At 42.7% G+C, this 18186-nt stretch overlaps 1 protein-coding gene across 3 annotated transcripts; it reads right to left on the bottom strand.

Moving 5' to 3' along the window:
• Positions 1-350: 350 nt before the first annotated feature.
• Trim16 (tripartite motif containing 16) lies at positions 351-17662 on the bottom strand. 3 transcript variants are annotated; one of them, XM_090349519.1, is made up of 6 exons: positions 17114-17662; positions 9954-10049; positions 6073-6306; positions 4419-4584; positions 3626-3721; positions 351-1366 (listed from the first exon to the last, which is right to left on the bottom strand). In XM_090349519.1, exons 1-6 carry the CDS (start codon positions 17609-17611, stop codon positions 783-785), a joined length of 1674 nt encoding a protein of 557 aa, XP_090205645.1. In that variant the 5' UTR covers positions 17612-17662; the 3' UTR covers positions 351-782. The 3 variants fall into 3 exon arrangements, with proteins under 3 accessions (XP_090205645.1, XP_090205646.1, XP_090205647.1); XM_090349520.1 differs by having other exon boundaries at positions 3626-3718; XM_090349521.1 differs by lacking the exon at positions 3626-3721.
• Positions 17663-18186: the final 524 nt, after the last annotated feature.

Below are 18186 nucleotides of genomic sequence, written 5' to 3'. Positions count from 1 at the left end.
TCTAATGAAAACAATATATTGTATAGTGGTTGAAAGTTTAGCAACAGCCCACCCAGATTTGAATCTCAACTCTTACCCAAATTAAGGGTAACTACCTTGGACTTCCCTGGACCACAATCTCCCCATTTGCATAAGATATATAATATAATCATTACCCCCTGGGGCCGGGAGTTTGGCCTAGTGGTAGAGTGCTTGCCTAGCATGCACGAAGACCGGGGTCGATTCCTCAGTACCACATACATAGAAAAAAGCCAGAAATGGTGCTGAGGCGCAAGTGGTAGAGCTCTAACCTTGAGAAAGTCCAAGGACAGTGCTCAGGCCCTGAGCTCAAGCCCACAACTGGCAAATAAATAAATAAATAAATAAGCATTACCCCTATGGTTCTGGCATAAGGAATTACTCAACAGGAAGGACTCAATGTCTGCCATATAGAAATGTACAGTGAAGCTTCAATTTATTGTTATTCCTCTGCAATCTTTTTAGGGTTTTGAAGAATCCTGGTTATTACTTCTGGGTGAAGTGCAGGATTCACCCGAGCAAATAGAAGACTACATATGACTAGAAGATTATGGGGGAGACTGATGCCTTAGATTTAATGACTTCAAACATATATAAAACAGTGCTGTCTGCAGTAAAGGAGAGCCGAAGAAGAGCCTCAATCACAGACTCATTTCTTTAAAGCCAGCTACAATTGGCAAACATTTCTGCCTTAAAAACAGCCTTAACATGAAAGTTGTTGCCTCATCATGATTATCTAAGGCCTGCAATATGGATCCTGGAATCTAGGGAGCAGCCTCCACTGAGGACATCACTGGCTTCTCTGGTTCCTCGCCCAGATCCACGATCCGGATAGCATTTTCTTTCTTGGAAAGCCAGAAGGCAGCATAGACTGGCTCTGAAAACTTGCAGTCAAACTTGTGAATTAGAGTCATAGCGTCATACTCTATGCCATAAAAAGAAAGGGTTCCTCCTGGGAAGTCAGTGTAGATCCCCAGCCTCCGGAAAGGGCCAGCTTTGAGTGGGGTCTCCGTGTCACTGTGCCACGCTGTGAATTCCTTCCCATTCCAATGGAGGCTCCAGGAGAAGTTGTTTCCAGAAATGCAACTGTTGCGTTCCTCCCCTTTCCGGTCAATGCCTTTGCAGGTCAGGCCAACATAGGTGCCTGCTCCAGAGATTTCCACCTCAAAATAGTACCTGTGCAGGTACAGACTTTGTTGAGACAGCACCTGCCGCCAATACACAAACCTGCTGGGGAGGTCTGGGTAAGGGTGTTCCCAAGGTGTGGTGTTGGTGACCTTGCGATTGTCCTCCTGCAGCCGGAGATACCTATGTGCTGTGTCTGGGTCAAATGTGATGTCACATGCATCTGGGGAAACAAGGAACAGGAGAGTGTTCAGGAACTGACAGCTGATTCAGATAGAATACTTTAAACCCAGTTAGCCTCCCAGGATGGTGTGAGGAAACATCCATTTCCCTATTCTCAGTTTTCTAAGCCTCTGTTTCCCTGAGAATAGGGAAATGGAGGTAGTATTATTCTGAGTGTGATAAGAGAATATAGGTTGGGGGAATGGTTAAAGTTCAGTATGCTATATACTGACTGAACATTTTTAAATGAATGAATGGATCATATGTAGGAGATGAATACCTATATCCCCAAACCTCTGTCAATCATAATATGCAGACTTGTTAATAAATGAGTGAATGAATACAGTAAGTAAATTACTCTTGATTCAGTTCACCAAGTAAATCAGTAACTATTAACTAATTTGGGCTTCAGAAAGGGAAGATAGTGAACAATTTGTGTTCTCCCTATTGTCTGGTCTTCACTACTTCCAGACATAGTTGCTTAAGTTAAACTCAAAATAACTTTTTTACTTTTTTTTGTGCTAGTGCTCAGGGCTTGAGCACTATCCTTGAACTTTCTCAAGGCTAGAGTTCTACCACTTGAGCCATAGCACCACTTCTGGATTTTTCTATGTATGTGGTACTGAGGAATAGAACCCGGGTCTTCATGCATGGTAGGCTAACACTCTACCACCAGGCCAAACTCCCAGACCTTTTTTTTTTTTTTTTTTTGGTCAGTCCTGGGGCTTGAACTCAGGGCCTGGGCATTGTCCTTAGACACTTTTTGCTCAAGGCTAGCACTCTGCCACTTGAGTCACAATGCCATTTCTGGCTCTTTCTGTGCATGTGGTACCAGAGAATCAAACCCAGGGCTTCATGCTAGGCAAGCACACTACCACTAGACCAGGATCCCAGCATTTTTTTTTTTACTTTTCTTTTTCCTTCATTCTTGCCCCTCTGTACCGATCCCTTTTCACACATAGACAGTAGAAAGTTCTATAGTTCGACTTCTCTACAGACTCTTGATTTAACCTCCCTAACAAAGTCTCACCTTGACTACTGCAATTGGCTCCTTATTAACTATCCATAATAACAATACTTCCAAAGGTATTATTTTGAATATTATATTGTTCATGACAATATTCTAAGAGGAAAGTTAATTGCATAAAATACTTGTAATGCAAAAGAAGTTAATACAAAAATACTTGTAATGTTAAAAGACAAATTACAGTAAAATTATGTCTAATTTTTATTTTAAAGTACAGAATACAGGTTATATGAGTTCTTGCATTATGTCTGTTTATAAAATATGTATGTGTTTCTATCAGGTAGCAAGAATAAAGGAAACTGTGGAGGGCAAGAGGTCCTGAGAAGCTGAAAAAAGGGAGATAGTAATTGGCACCTTGGTCCCCAGTAAGATTTAAAAGAAAGAAAGAAAGAAAGAAAGAAAGAAAGAAAGAAAGAAAGAAAGAAAGAAAGAAAGAAAGAGAGAAAGAGAAAAACCCCGGTGCTAATGGCTCACATCTATAATCCCAGCTACTCAGGAGACTGAGATCTGAGCATCACAGTTCAAAGCCAGCCCAGGCAAAGACATTCATGAGACTTTACCTCCAATTAATCATTGAAAAACTAGAAATGAACAGGCTCACGTGGTAGAGTGCCAGCCTTGAAAGAAAAAAAAAAGCTGTGTGAGAGCTCAAGGCCCAGTGTTCAGTGTTCAAGCCTGAGTACTCATCAAAATTAAAAAGGAAAAAAAACATTAATAGCTCAGGCCAATATCACATAATGACAACACAAGGGAATCCGGTCAAGCCAGATTTAGAAATGAAAAAGTGCCAAGGTCATGAAGGACAAACAAAGACTGACACAATGACCCAGACAAAGAGTTCTAAGGAGACATGGAAACAGCTAGGTTCCTAGACTGAACTTGGCCAGAAGAAGGGATAATGGAAGAATGACTGATGAAATCTAAATAAATTATACATGGTTATTAGCAGTATTGTACCTACATCAATTCCTTGACTTTGATATATATCAAGCGATAGCATTTGGAGAAATGGAGTGAAAAGTGTAAAGGAATTTTTTGTCCTCCTTTTGCAATGATTTTATAAGTTTTAAACTATTTCAGAAAAAAATTGTTTTAATTATTATTTTAAAGAAAATCATTTAGGGATAAACAAGAGGTGGCAACAACTTGAATCTTCTACAAGACAAGGTAGCTATAGCTTCAGTAATGCCCTGCATTGATACCAACTACCAGGGGAAGGCTGTCACAACTTACATTCCAGAAACTGTTCCCTGGTTTTAGGTTCAGGTTTTGAGGTCCGATATTTACGCTGAACAATGGCAGACACTTGAGTTCTGATGTCATACTCTTCTAGAAAACAAATAACTGTGAATGCACACCTGTCCAGGTGGTCAGAAGAACCAAAAAACTAGGTCATCTTTCCCTGGGCTTTCAGGAACGTGCTGGCCCTTAAAAACCTGCATCATATTTAATAACCAGACAAAAATCTGCTGAAAAAAGACCCCAGAATGAAGTTGGGCACTGATGGCTCACACCTGTAACCCAATTATTCAGGAAGCTGAGATCTGAGGATCAGAGTTCAAAACCCATCCAGGCAGGAAAGTCCCTAAGACTCTTATTCCCAACTAATCACTGTAAAGCCAAAAGTGGAGCTGTGACTCAGTGAAAGAGCACTAGCCTTGAGCCCAAAAGCTCATAGAGAATTCATATGTCCTAAGTTCAAGCCAAAGGACTGGTGCACACACGCACATGCACACACACACACCCACATGCACCTACGCACGCACACACGCACACAAATCACAGACTAACTTGAATTGCATTTAGAATACAGCAGCAACCTGAAAAGCAAGTCAAAAAATAGCCATGCAATTGCATGAGGCATGTTACTTACTTCTCCAGGTCTCAATTATAAAATAAAGTCAAAATAAGATTCTAAAATTACATTTATCCTGACTTGCCTCCCTTTCCTGGTTCTCACTTGCTTTCTCTACCAGTCATTCTGGACAAACATCAATCATAGCTCAGAGCCCAGAAAATAACTCACCTTCCTTGGCACACTCCTGAAGCTTTTCCTTAAAGTTCTCCAGCAACTGGATTATGTGCATGGTGGAGTCCGTGATGACCTTGCGGATGCCTGAGAGCTTATCCTTTAGCCCAATGTAAACACTAGGGAAAGCAGTGTCTTCAGCATTCTTAAACTTGGAGTACTCCTGAAGGAAAGGAAATAGGACTTGCTTTGTGTTCCATACTTCCTACATTGGGATGTTCTCTTCATTACATTTATGGGTTGATAAGAATGTGTGCTTCATGGGGCTGGGAGTTTGGCCTAGTGGTTAAAGTGCTTGCCTAGCATGCACGAAGACCCGGGTTCGATTCCTTGGTACCACATATATAGAAAAAGCTGGAAGCGGTGCTGAGGCTCAAGTGGTAGAGTTCTAGCCTTGAGAAAGGCCAAGGACAGTGCTCAGGCCCTGAGCTCAAGCCCAGGACTGGCAAAAAAATAAAATAAATAAATAAATAAATAAATGAAAAGAATGTGTGCTTCACAAAGAAAATAGATGTAAAATTCCTACTCATGGTCTAACAAGATAAAAAGCTGTGGGGCACCAGTAGCTCACCCCTGTAATCCTACCTACTCAGGAGGCTGAGATCTGAGGATCATAATTCAAAGCAGAACCAGGCAGAAAAGTCTATGTAAGATTCTTATCTCCAACTGACCACTCATAAAACAGAAGTGGCACTGTGGCACAAGTGGTAGAGCACCAGCCTTGAGCACAAAGAAGCTCAGGCACAGCACCCAGGACCTGAGTTTAAGTTCACAAATGACAAAAAATCAGAAATAGAGTTGTAGTTCAAGTGATAGGTCTTAAGCACAAAAGCTTAAGGACAATGACAAGGCTTTGAGGTCAAGCCTCAGGATCAGCATAAGAATAAAACAAAACTAAAAATAAAACTGGGTACAGTGGCTCACACCTGTAATCCTAGCTATTCATGAGGCTGAGATCTGAGGATCAAGGTTCAAAGCCAGCCTGAACATAAAAGGACCTGAGACTGTTATCTCCAATTAACTTTTAGAAAATAGGAAATGGGGCTTGGCTCAAGGGTAGAGTGGACCCTGTCCCTGAACTCTCCAGCTCAAGGCTACTGCACTACCCTTGGGCCTGGGTATTGTCCCTGAGCTCTTCAGCTCGAGGCTACCACTCTATTCCTTCTACTCAATGGGCACAGCCATGTCTGCAAAACACAGGGCTCTGCTTTCATTCTTTCATGTCTGCAGGGCAAGCCTCTATGCAATGGCTACTGTATCTGCTCTCATCATGGCTCTCCTAAAGTTCTTCACAGTGGGATACTTCCCCAAGTCCTGTTACCTCTCCTGCCATTATGGGCTCAGCATCCCATGCTCAATCCTTATGAAAGTACCTTGGCTCCCCAAGTCAGCTGTATGTCCTCAAATGTCTTTGTCTTTGCACACGCTCTTCCCTCTACCTGAAATGCTCTGCACCTTGAACCTGACTCAGCATCCAACCCCTTCTCAACTCTGAGCAGTTCTCCCAACCAATCAGCACTCACTGCTCTCTGTTCCTACGACTTCCTGAGCACCCCATTCATCAGTGCACTTACAGGTGCCTCGGATCCATGAAGCAAGGATGCTCCATGGTGAAGCTTCATAGATGTCCCCACTCTCCCCAGTTCTGTACCTCCAGGAAGAGAACAGTGTTGCTGATGGCCGCCAACCTGGCCAGCTCCTGCTTGCTTTTCTCCATCTCCGCACTCCTGTACTCCAGATGGGTTTTAATGCCATTAGCCTGGTTCAGGGCAGCTTGTTCCTTCTCCTCCAAGAAGAGCATGACATCGGCCTGAGCTTTCCTCACAGTAGCAAGGAGTTCTCCAAACTGCTCTTCAGCTACCACTTTGACCTCTGATACAGACATCTGGTGAGGGCAGAGTGGGAGAAAGACAATGTGAAATTTGGAATGTGAAAGACAGAAATGTGAATTTGAGAACGCTATAAATTAGGGAACAGTGTTCTACTGTTAAAAAAAAAAACAGCTTTGATTCTTAGGGTATGGCATCACACTCCCCAGAGTCCTCTCCAAAATCAAGCTGAGGCTGACCTCATGCTTATAAACCTCCAGGACTGTAAGCTAAACAAACTTCCTTTCCCTTATGAACTACTCAGCCTCAGGCACTTTGTTATAATAGTAGAAGATGGATTAATACAACCAACCCTCTATACTGCCTTGAAGTATGGCTCAAGATGGGGATCCTACACGGCTGCCTACAGCACAGAAGCTCAGCAGGCATAACCTGGACCAATCCTTGGGAACACTGGCACCCTCCAGAACAAGCACAGGAGGAGTGTGTAGTGTAGCTTAGCTTTCAGTCAATGGGCTGAGACCTGTGGGAGATTCATAAGAACACAGGAGCCCTGTCCATTAAGTTGATACTCTGTCAGGACCGGAGAGGGGACAAGACTTAGTGCCTTATTCACTGTGAGCAGCAGGTAAGGGCACATACTTTAAAAGCGTAGGCTGCTGTTGAACAGTAACCAACACACACACACACACACACACACACACACACACACACACACACACTCACACAACTCTATATACAAACCTGGAATTCCAGAACTGTTTGCAAGACATTGCTTCCTTGTTGTTGTAAATACTTTAAATTCTCAGACAATTAATCATAACTGGATTTAGATCTAAATGTTGAATTACACTTTTATTTTGTAAATGTGAAAAAAAGAGATGGAGAAATCCATCTGTAAACCACCAGCTATTCAGGAGGCTGGGATCCAAGATTTCATTTCAAAGCCAGCCAGATTAGTAAAGTCCCTGAGAAATTACCTCCAAATAGCTAGAAATGGAGCTGTGGCTTAAGTGACAGAGGGCCAACCTTGAGGGACAGCCTTACCTAAAGGACAGTGCTCAAAGCCCTAAGTTCAAACAAACAAAAAGCAGAGAGAGTGAGTGACAAAATGTACTCTTTACTTGGCTTATGTAACTGTAACCCCTCTGTACATCACCTTTGTAACAATAAAAATATTGTTTTTTAAATATGGAGAGGTCTAGAAGTGTGGCCTAGTGGTAGAATGCTTGCCTAGCATGCACAAAGCCCTAGATTTGATTCTTTGGTACCACATAAACACTGCACCAGCAGTGGTTTAAGTGGTAGAGCACTTGCCTTGAGAAAAACCCAAGGACAGTGCCCAGGCTCTGAGTTCAAGCCCCAAGACTGGCAAAAAAGAAAGAAAGAGAGAGAGAGAAAGGGAAAGAAAGAAAGAAAGAAAGAAAGAAAGAAAGAAAGAAAGAAAGAAAGAAAGAAAGAAGAAGAGGGAGAAGAAGGAGGAGGAGGAGGAGGAGGAGGAGGAGGAGAAGGAGAAGGAGAAGAGGAAGAAGAAGAGGAAGAAGAGGAAGAAGAAGAGGAGGAAGAGGAAGAGGAAGAAGAGGAAGAAGAAGAAGAAGAAGAAGAAGAAGAAGAAGAAGAAGAAGAAGAAGAAGAAGAGGAGGAGGAGGAGAAAAAAAAGGATGTACCTTAGAAAGGCAAGTTTTGCTTATTACCTTAGAGGGTATGGGTAGAGTTGTCTTATCCAAGCTCTGCATTAGATAAAACATTCTAACTCCTGGCTTACTCATCCTTCATGCTCCACCAGGCACTAGGTGCCCTAGCTGTATGAATCATCAAAGTAAGTGGGGCTTCTGGCTCTGCCCTTCTTCATTACCACCTTAAGAATCAGGAAGCGGAGGTATGGTTCAAGTGAGTGACAGCCTTGAGTGAAAAAGTCAAGCAAGAAACAAGTCCTTGAATTCAAGTCCCATTACCAGCACAAAATAAAATAAAAAGCAGAACCAGGACAAAACATGGGAACCAGGACTAGGAGTTTGGTCTAGTGGTAGAGTGCTTGCCTAGCATGCCCAAAGACCTGGGCTCCATTCCTCGGTACCACATACATAGAAAAAAGCCAGAAGTGGTGCTGTGGCTCAAGTGGTAGAGCTCTAGCCTTGAGGGAAAAAAAAAGCCCAAGCCCAAGGACAGTGCTCAGGCTCTGAGTTCAAGCCCCAGGACTGGCAAAAAAAAATGGGAACCATCGTAAGGGTGTCTTGGGAAAGCAAATATCCATAATTACAACATGAAGATTTCTCAAGAAGCAAGATCCAGAGCCGGGTGCCAATGGCTCACACCTGTAATCCTAGCTACTCAGGAAACTGAGATCTGAAGAATGTGGTTCAAAGCTCAGGCACAAAAGTCTGCAATTAACCACCAGAAAACCGGCTGTGGTGCTGTGGCTCAAAGTGGTAGAGTACTAGTCTTGTGCTGAAGAGCTCAGGGATAGCACTCAGGCCCAGAGTTCAAGCCCTACTACTAACAAAAAAAATTTTTTTTTTTTAAGATTTATGGATAGGGCCAGGAGTTTGGCCTAGTGGTAGAGTGCTTGCCTAGCATGCACTAGATCTGGGTTCTATTCTTCAGTACCACATACATAGAAAAAAGAGCCGGAAGTGGTGCTGAGGCGCAAGTGGTAGAGCTCCAGCCTTGAGAAAGTCCAAGAACAGTGCTCAGGCCCTGAGCTCAAGCTCAGGACTGGCAAAAAAAAAAAAAGATTTATAGATATAAAAATGGATAAAAAGGTGTATAGAGAGATGGAAAGTTACAATCATTCATTCTCAATATACAAGATGATACTACTAACTAGGCATTAGTAGTTCGTGCCTGTACTCCTAGCTCCTAAGAAGGCTGAGATCTGAGGATCATGGTTTGAAGCCAACCCAGGCAGAAAAGGCCATGAGACCCTTATCTCTAATTAACCACCAGAAAACTAAAAGTGGCATGTGGCTCACGTGTAGAGTGCTAGCCTTTAGTAAAAGAGCTCAAGGAAAATGCCCAGGCTCCAAATTCAAGCCCCATGACCAACAACAACAAGAACAACAACAACAAAGATGAATCTACTAACTCACTGCCATAAGGTAGGTGTTCTGCAATCTCTCTGACTGGTAGTTATTAGCTCAACACCAGTGAAAGGTATTTATGGAACTACTTATACCTCCTCAGAATCCATTCGGAAAGTGGTCATAAACCAGAGGGCCTAGAACTAAGCAACTTGCACACCACTGGCCTCATCAAGTACTACCTGTTGGTCCTAAAACTCTCAGCTCTTTATCCTAGTGTCCAGGACACAGTACTGGTGAGATGCAGATGCAGATGCAGATGTAGATGCAGATACAGATACAGAATGGAAAGAAGAAAGAATCATGTATCATCCCTGGAGCTCTGATTAAGCACACATAACACACACACACACACACACACACACACACACACACACACACACACAAAGTATGCATATGTTAAGACAAAGAATGCTGTTATGCCAGGACTAGTCTTTGTTCTACTCTGCATTATTAAATAGTAAATTACTTGCCAGTTTAAAAAATATAAATCACATTAACAGTAAATCCTGATTGAGATGAGGCTAGTGTGGCCAGCTATGTCTGTAATTCTCATTTGCTGACCCTGTGGTGGCAGTGAGGTGTGCTAAAGTCTGACAAGTGACTCACAAAGACAGGCTTACCAAAACGGACTTATGGTTGGCTTGCAGCCTGGCGATGGCATTTTCATTCAACTTGAGTTTCTGCTCCATGTTTAACTGGGTGCACTGAAGGTCAGCCTGAGAAGGAAGGAGAGAGGTAAAGAGGGAACCTAGCACACACAGGAGTTCCTATGGGCAAGAGTACTTTTCATCCCTCAAGGAGTTCATTAAGGGCAAGGGTACTTTTCATCCTTCAAGTCCTATCTTTCTTCTTGAAAGTTTGAAACTAACCTCAGAAAACCTATCTAGAGGCACAAAGGATTAGATTTATGCCAGCCTTCTTCTGGTACTGAACTCAAGATAAACCAGCTAAAAATACTGAGCACCTACATTGTGCTGGTCATTATTTCAAGCATTCTTAAGGAATACTTCTTATCCTTAATGTCCATATTATGGGCAAAAATGATTATTTCCATTTTATTAATGATAAAAAAATTGAGCCAATTATGGGAGGCTGAGTATTCACCGATGGGAGTGAGCCTAGACATTCTGACCTCAGAGTATCTAATAGTCGGTAGCTACATAACCAAGTGGGGAACTCAGCTTTTCAACCTAGCAGCTGAGGCTATTTTCTCATACTTAAAAATACATAAAAGTCTCCCAAACTGGTCCCAAGTCTCAGAAGTTTCCTTGCCCTGGATGGCTCTATCTCTTAAGAATTAGCTGCCCACTGAAGTCCATCATTTTTTAAAATGGTTAACTGGAGGTGAGAATCTCATGTCTCAAATGGTGATCATCAGATCATAACCTCCTAAGTAACTAGAATTACAGGTATGCACTAGAAGCACTCAGGTCAAATATGTCTTTATATCTTTCTGGTCTGTTATGGGGCTTGAACTCTGGGCCTGGGCACTGTCCCTGAGCTCTTCAGCTCAAGACTATCACTCTACCACCAGTGCCACTTCTTCAAATACATATTTCCGATTATTTTACAACATAATGTCTCATTTCTTCACCTTTAAGATGATAATAAGGTGCTTGCTTCCTAAGATTAAGATAATGAATTAAATAAGATATTGTATGCAATGATTGTATATTACCAGGCACATTGTAAGTATACCATAAATATCAATATTTCATTCTCAATGTCATCACCATAATCATCATCATCATCATCTTCCTTGCTACCCTGGAGGCTCTCTGTTCACTTTGTGCCTGCTACTGGCACTTCACTCCATCAATTTCTTTTCTCCATGCTGGAAAGCAAGTAACTAAGGTAAGTCCTTGGCTGAGAACCTTGGGTTTGCCTGCCTTGACCCCAAGCTCCTGAGACTCATTAAACAACTTCTGCCAAGATATGTGTCACCTCAGAAAACCTATATCCACAAGGGCATGAGATAGCAAAACAAAAGAAGAAAAAAGAGGGGGGAGAAGAAAGAATGGAAAAAGAAAAGCAACAATAATAGCTTTTAATAGCTTCTGTCTGTATTTCAAAACATGAGTCACTATGTACTATTAGGCTCAGGAGTTGTAAGTTAAGTATCTGATCATTACTCCCGCAAAGCCTGGGGGAATTGTAGCCACTGGCTCTGGCTACCCCTATCCTTCATCCCCACCCCCAGTGAGGGAAGCAGTTGCTAACACCACTACTGAATGTGGGTAACCTTTGTTCAAACTATAGGTCACTGATAAAGAGCTCCCATAGCCCCAGTGACTTCTCACTCCTAATGCCTGGGAATAGATGCTGGAGAGTGGGGAGTAGGAAAAGGGAGTGAAAGGAGAAAGTGAGAGGGAATTTAGCTTATTTGGAGGAACCCCTGGAATGTTATGCAATGACCCATTCCAGGGGAGAGGGAGGAAAAATGAACTGCTGATTTGCAAGTGTTGGAAGACACAACGGAACACACCCAGAACCTAGCTAACTCAGGCAGTGCTATAAGAATGCATTAAGGCAGTTATCCCCAAACAAACCCTAAAAGAACACCCATAATATCCAGAAAGGGGTATCTCTCTTCTGTCTACAGAGTGCTATAAAAGGAGAGAAGCATTTTTGAGCAGCAAACGGAGGCCTCTTCAGAGTGAATCACCCCAAAGGAAGGCACTCCCAATTACCACAGAAGGTGTGGCCACTTTGGAGACTTGTATCTCCAGTTATTCTTGTTCCTAGAAAATGATGGGTTGCCTTAGACTCTAGCTTTGGGGTTTCCCAAGATATGACCTATGCACACATCTCAGGCCAGGGTAGGTCTGCCTGAGAGCAGGACAGTGATACTGGGGGCACAGCTTTCAAGCAAAGAAAGAGAAGCCTGCCCTCATTCCACAAGGTAATGACAATTTTTACACAAAAGCAGAATGTGTGGGGTCTTCATACCCACTGCTTACTGTTTGAACTGTCAAATTATTTAGCTTCTCCTCTAATGTAAGGCCACATGTCTATCTATGTCTATGCTGAGAACATTTTTTCCCTCTTCTGGGTCTACAGGGGAAATGGGACGGAGAATGGTGAGAAATGCAAATAAGAACAGTAGAGGGACTAAGAAGAAAGAAGAAGCCAAGGACGAATCCACCCCAATAATCTCAAAACTTGGAAAACTAAAACAAGAAGATAGCAGGTTCAAGACCAGCCTGTGCTATATATATATATATATATATATATATATATATATATATATGGAAGAGAAAGGGAAGAGGGGAAAAGTGAAGGAAGGAGGAAGAAGGTGAGGAGGAAGAAGAAAGAAGAAAATTCCAGATAGTGTCAGTAACACATAAAGTTCACCCTTTGGAGACTTGGTTGTTGGCATTACCCAAACTACAACTCCGTTCTTCAGTCAAAACCTATTCACCGCATGCTGATCCGGTCAAACAAGACACACTCTTAGCTAAATATGTTACATAATACAGAATCAAAGATACTCTTAGAATTTCTGGGAGAAGCTCTCGTCCTCAGTAGCTCCATACCAACCCTACTGGTTGCCAGTAAACTAAATGCTATTTGTTAACAGCTCCCCAGACAAGTACCAAGACTTTTGGCTCTCAAATAGTTAGCTGTCGCTCTATATGGAGACCATATTCAGTCAGCATCTGGTACTGACCTGGGTAGCCCAAATACTAAAGTTGAAGGTCAGGACCTGACCCTAGTGGTCTTCAAATATCAAAGACAAGCCTTAGCTCAGGACTCTCTTTTCCAAGAGTACTACCCTTCTCTCACTCCCATAGGTAATTCCTTTCTTTAGATATGCTGCAGTTGTATCATGCCAGTCCTTTAGCATACTAGTCCTTTACCATGGTATGTGGTTCTCTTTCCTGATTGTAATGGAAGTCCTAGAGGGTAGACAGTAGAGCCTAGTACTCACACTAAATAATGTCAAAGAACCATGGAGAAGAACAAATAGGATTAGTGATCACAGAAGTTCACATTTTACCACACAAAACTATATACACACAGTGTCTCATTTCCATGATAGCAAACCTAAGATTTGAAGAAAATGAGAGACGCTAGCAGCCAGCAGGACCAGCTACTTTTAAGGCCAAAGAGCTCTCAGGAAGTTGAGCCATCATTCAGGGAAGTACTGAGTCCCCATTAGAAATTGATAGATCTGAAATTTCAATAGGAGAGGGTAAATTTAAAACAAAAACAAAAACATATACTGCCTGGAGCGGTGGCTCACACCTATAATCCTACCTACTCACGAGGCTGAGATCTGAGGATCAAGGTTCAAAGCCAGCCCAGGCACAAAAGGATCTGAGATTCTTATCTCCAATTAACCTCTAGAAAATAGGAAGTGGGGCTTGGCTCAAGGGTAGGGTGGTAGCCTTGAGCTGAAGAGCTCACGGACAGTGCCCAGGCCGAATTCAAGCCCCATCACACACACACACACACACACACACACACACACACACACACACACACACACAAACATTTACTGTCAGCCACTGGCAAAGCTAGTGGCAACCATGGGAGCTCAGGAAGGGCTTGATTAATGAGGAATATCACTGTGGGAAACTTAGGCAGGATGTAGCTGCCTTGAGTCTTCCCAGCTAGCCTTGTAATTTGTAAATTCTGGTATTCAACATCCCTGCCTGAGTAATTAGCCCTTAAAAAGCTTCAAAGTATCCTTTAGCAAGTAACTGCAGAAAGCTGGGTCTACCTGAAAAGAACACTGGGTATATGTAATAACCATTTCAAAACAATCCCTCTCAAAACCTCATTTCTTGGGCTGGTCTCTTAGGCTCCTTGCAAGAATTTTTTGGCTCCAAAAATTTGGTGGAGCCACTTTAGTATACTGGGCCTTAGAGTAAGCTTGCTCTCTGAGCTGAAACAAGGATACTGAATTATATAGGAGAGAGGTCTCCAGTGTGGGGCTGTGGCACAATACTTGTATCATGATTGCTTTTGGGCATAAAACCTCTACAGCCTCTCATCCAGATGTTTTGCACAGCTCTACTATCCTAGGATATCTGCATCTGGGACTCTACACATGACTGATACAGTCCCTCCTGCACAAATTATTATCACCCTAATTTCTAAGGTGCTTTAGGCTCCTACACTTAAATTTTATGTTGTATCTGTGCTGGTACATCTCTAAAGGAAACAGAAATTATAGGTAATGTTACCACCTGACAAGAGTGACTGGAGAGGGATCCAGACCTCTTCCCACTGCACTGCTTGGTGGAGATTTTTTTTCAGTACTAAAGTTTGAACTCAGGATTTCACACTTTCTAGGAAGGAGCTATAACACCTGAACCATACCTCTAGGCTGGAGATGAATTTTATGGGTTGCAGGGCTTGAACTGAGGGCCTGGACACAGTCTCTGAGCCTCTTTGTCCTCAAGGCTAATGCTCTACCACTGGAGCTATAGTGCCACTTCTGGCTTTTTAGTTAATTAATTTTGAGTTAATTGGAAATATGGGTCTCACAAGGGCTTTGAACCACAATCCTCAGATCTCAGCTTCCTGAATAGCTAGGATTACAGGCGAGAGCTACCAGCACCCAGCTTATGTTTTTTACATGCACTACTTTTCCAGTTTAGAAAAAAAAATGGTAAAATTCAGATATTATCTCCAAGGGGAAATACCATTACACTTCACGTTAATATCTCTAATTAAGAGTTTTGGCATAAAATTTTTTAAATTAAGGTTAAAATTTTATGATTTTTGGATCCTTCCCTCCCATTTCCAGTGAGATAGCTTTCCAGAAGCCTCCATATCTCATTCCAAGTCTCACTCAACTGTATATAACTGAACAAGCATGGTGAGATATTAAGAGTCTTTGGGGCTGGGAGTGTGGCCTAGTGTTAGAGTGCTCACCTAGCATGCACAAAGCCCCGGGGTTCAATTCCTCAGTATCACATACACAGAAAAGCTAGAAATGGCGCTGTGGTTCAAGTGGCAGAGCACTAGCCTTGAGCAAAGAGTGTCTAAGGACAGTGCCCAGGCCCTGAGTTCAAGCCCAGGACTGACAAAAAAAAAAAATCTTCACCCTGTTGAAGATTGAATGGGAAGATCTAAAACAATCACTTTGCAAATGACAATGTACAACAAAGTTTATTTTTCACAGTGTTTCCTTTGTTGATCTACCTACTTTCTGGACAGGACATCCTGATACCGGAAGCACTGGAAATGGTTGACAAATGACTTTCTGGGTGAAAAACAGTGACTCATTGATGGTTAGAATACAAAGCTTTCCAAACTCCCACAACAGTTATAATCTATGTCTAGAGACAGGCACAGACAAGATGCCCAGACAAGGAAACTCCTCTTCCCAAAATCTCTCCTGGGGCTGTGGGGAGTGGCTCAAATGGTTGAGTGCTTGTCTTGTAGTTTTAAGATATTGAGTTTGATCCTCAGTGCTAAAAGAAAAGAAAGAAGAAAGGAAAAGAGAAAGAGATAAAGAAAGGAAGAAAGGGAAAAGAAAGAAAGAAAGAAAGAAAGAAAGAAAGAAAGAAAGAAAGAAAGAAAGAAAGAAAGAAAGACAGAAAGAAAGACAGAAAGAAAGACAGAAAGAAAGACAGAAAGAAAGACAGAAAGAAAGAAAGAAAGAAAGAAAGAAAGAAAGAAAGAAAGAAAAGAGAAAGAAAGAAAGGGAGAGAGAAAGAAAGGGAGAGAGAAAGAGAAAGAGAGAGAGAGGGAGGGAGAAAGGGAGAGAAAAGGGAAGGAAGAAGGAAAGAGAAAGAGAGAATGGAGGGAAGGAAGGAAAGAAAGAAGGAAGGAAATGCTCTTTGGTGCCCTGAATCATTTGTCAGCCATGGAATAATGCAAATAGGGAACTATCGTGAGTGTGTATGTAAGAAATGTGGGCCAGGCACCAGTGGCTCATACCTGTAATCCTAGCTAATCAGGAGACTAAGATCTGAAGCTAGCCTGGGCAAGAAAGTCAGTGAGAATCTAATTTCCAATTAATCACAGAAAAAGCTGGAAGTTGCACCGTTGCTCAAGTGGTAGACCACTAGTCTTGAGCAAAAAAGGAGCTTTCTGTAAAGTCACAGTAGGAGAAACGAAGTGTATCACACTGCTAAATCAATCCCAAGGACTCTAGATGCTCAGCTTTAAGAGAAAAAATAAAATAAAAGCAAAAACAAGGTGTTCTAATATATGTTTTTTATCTAATGGAAGTAAAATTTGAGCAAGGTGCTTCTCAGTCTCTCCTGATGTCTCTAGCTGCTGAGGAACTTTTATTTTTCATAAATTAAGCTATCCTTGACATTATACCTAGATATAAGTTTCAAATTCTGTTATCATAGCCTTTTTTAAGTTCTTGGATTTCACATTCTAGGGGTTTTGTTTTGTTTTCTTGTTTTTTACTGACTTCTTGTATAGGATAAATACATTTGGGCATTTTACTCTTTCTCTTGAATTTCTGCCAAGATCTGCATTTCATTAATAATGGATATGCTTTGTAGATCCCACCAGAGGGAAACATTACTCCTCACTCCCAAATCTCCCAACTTCTACACCCCACTCCCAAATACGCATTGCCAAAAACTACATGAGAAATACTAGGAAACTTAAAAGCACAGAAACACAGAAGCTGCAATTTATGAAGACAAAGGTGCTAGGTGTTTACACTGAACCAACAGCAGTGAGGTACTGAGGCTAACCTCCTTTTCTATGCATTCAGAACACAAAAGAGATGTCAGTAGTCCAAAACTGGGAGTACCATCCTCCACCACCCTCCCTAGAGGGTCAGATCCCAAGTACTCACTTCCTTGTCCCTGCGGGCAGCCTCCAAGGAGACTGAAGTGTGACCCTTGTGCCCCTCCTGGCCACATTCCTGACAGATACACTGCTGGTCAGTGCAGCAGAAGGCAACCAGTGGACTGTGATGGGCAGTGCAGGTACGCAGGTCTTGGTCCTTTGCTGGGTCGGTCAGCTGGTGGCTGTGCAGTTTGCTGTTCTCCTGGTGTGGCCGCAGATGTTCCTCACAATAATTCACCATGCAAGTTAGACAGGACTTCACTGCCCTCACTCTGCTCGCCCCAAGGCAGAAGTCACATAGGATCTCCTCCTCCACTTCACCACTGGAAACTCCCTGTTCTGCCTGGTCATTGTCTTGTCTGTCAGTCTTCTCCACTGGCGTTCCCAGGAAGCCCACATCCTCTTCTATGGAGCTGGTTGACCCAGAGTCTGAGCTGACAGGGGCTAGAGGATGAGTGGTGATGGTGGGCAGTGGCCCTGGGGCCATCAGATCCAACTCTGACATCTGGGAGGTTCTGCTGCCTAAGTCTCGCCTCCACTGCCCGTTGGCCCAGGATCTGTGCTGTCCAAGTCAGATCGGAAAGCCACGCCTAGATGAATGCAGCTGTCCCAGAATTTTTAACTGTTGCCTCCCTCTTAAGGAAGCTCAGTTACTCTTGGCAGCGTTCTGGATTGGCTGGCATCCAGCTGCAGTGACAAGGCAGCTAAGGTTACTCAGCCTCAAGACTGGCTCAGAAGTCTTCTCTCAGACTCAGGCCCCTCCTCCTGTTCTTGGGTCCAGCCCTGAAATTTCTATTCTTATATGAATCATTTATCCCCAGTAGGCTCTGCAGGAGACCACATGTGTCTATGGTGGCTCTAAAAAAGGACTACAGATTCCAAAGTTCTGCTGTAAACCTACATGGCTTTATGTTCTCATAAGCTTAACTTTTCATCCACATGTTTTAAAGGGATACGCAATGTAAGGACTTCAGCAATGGAGCAGCAGCTCACCCCTTTCTGTCTCATAGAAATGCAAATGAGGCATCTAGTCAAAGAAAAAGAGCTCGAATTAAAAACCCCAGCTTGGGCTGGGCTGGT

The sequence above is a fragment of the Megascapheus bottae genome, chromosome 17 (genome assembly GCF_031878675.1).
Source record: "Megascapheus bottae isolate mThoBot1 chromosome 17, mThoBot2.hap1, whole genome shotgun sequence".
Lineage (NCBI taxonomy): Eukaryota > Metazoa > Chordata > Mammalia > Rodentia > Geomyidae > Megascapheus > Megascapheus bottae.
The sequence above is the reverse complement of the archived record's forward strand: the minus strand, read 5'-3'. Positions and strand labels throughout refer to the sequence as shown.

Coding starts and splice junctions, on each gene's coding strand:
- Trim16 (XM_090349519.1), bottom strand. CDS start 17,611: ATGTCAGAGTTGGATCTGATGGCCCCAGGGCCACTGCCCACCATCACC. Junction 10,050..17,113: donor CTGCCCGCAGGGACAAGGAA/GTGAGTACTTGG, acceptor CTTCCTTCTCAG/GCTGACCTTCAGTGCACCCA. Junction 6,307..9,953: donor CCAACCATAAGTCCGTTTTG/GTAAGCCTGTCT, acceptor TGCCCTCACCAG/ATGTCTGTATCAGAGGTCAA.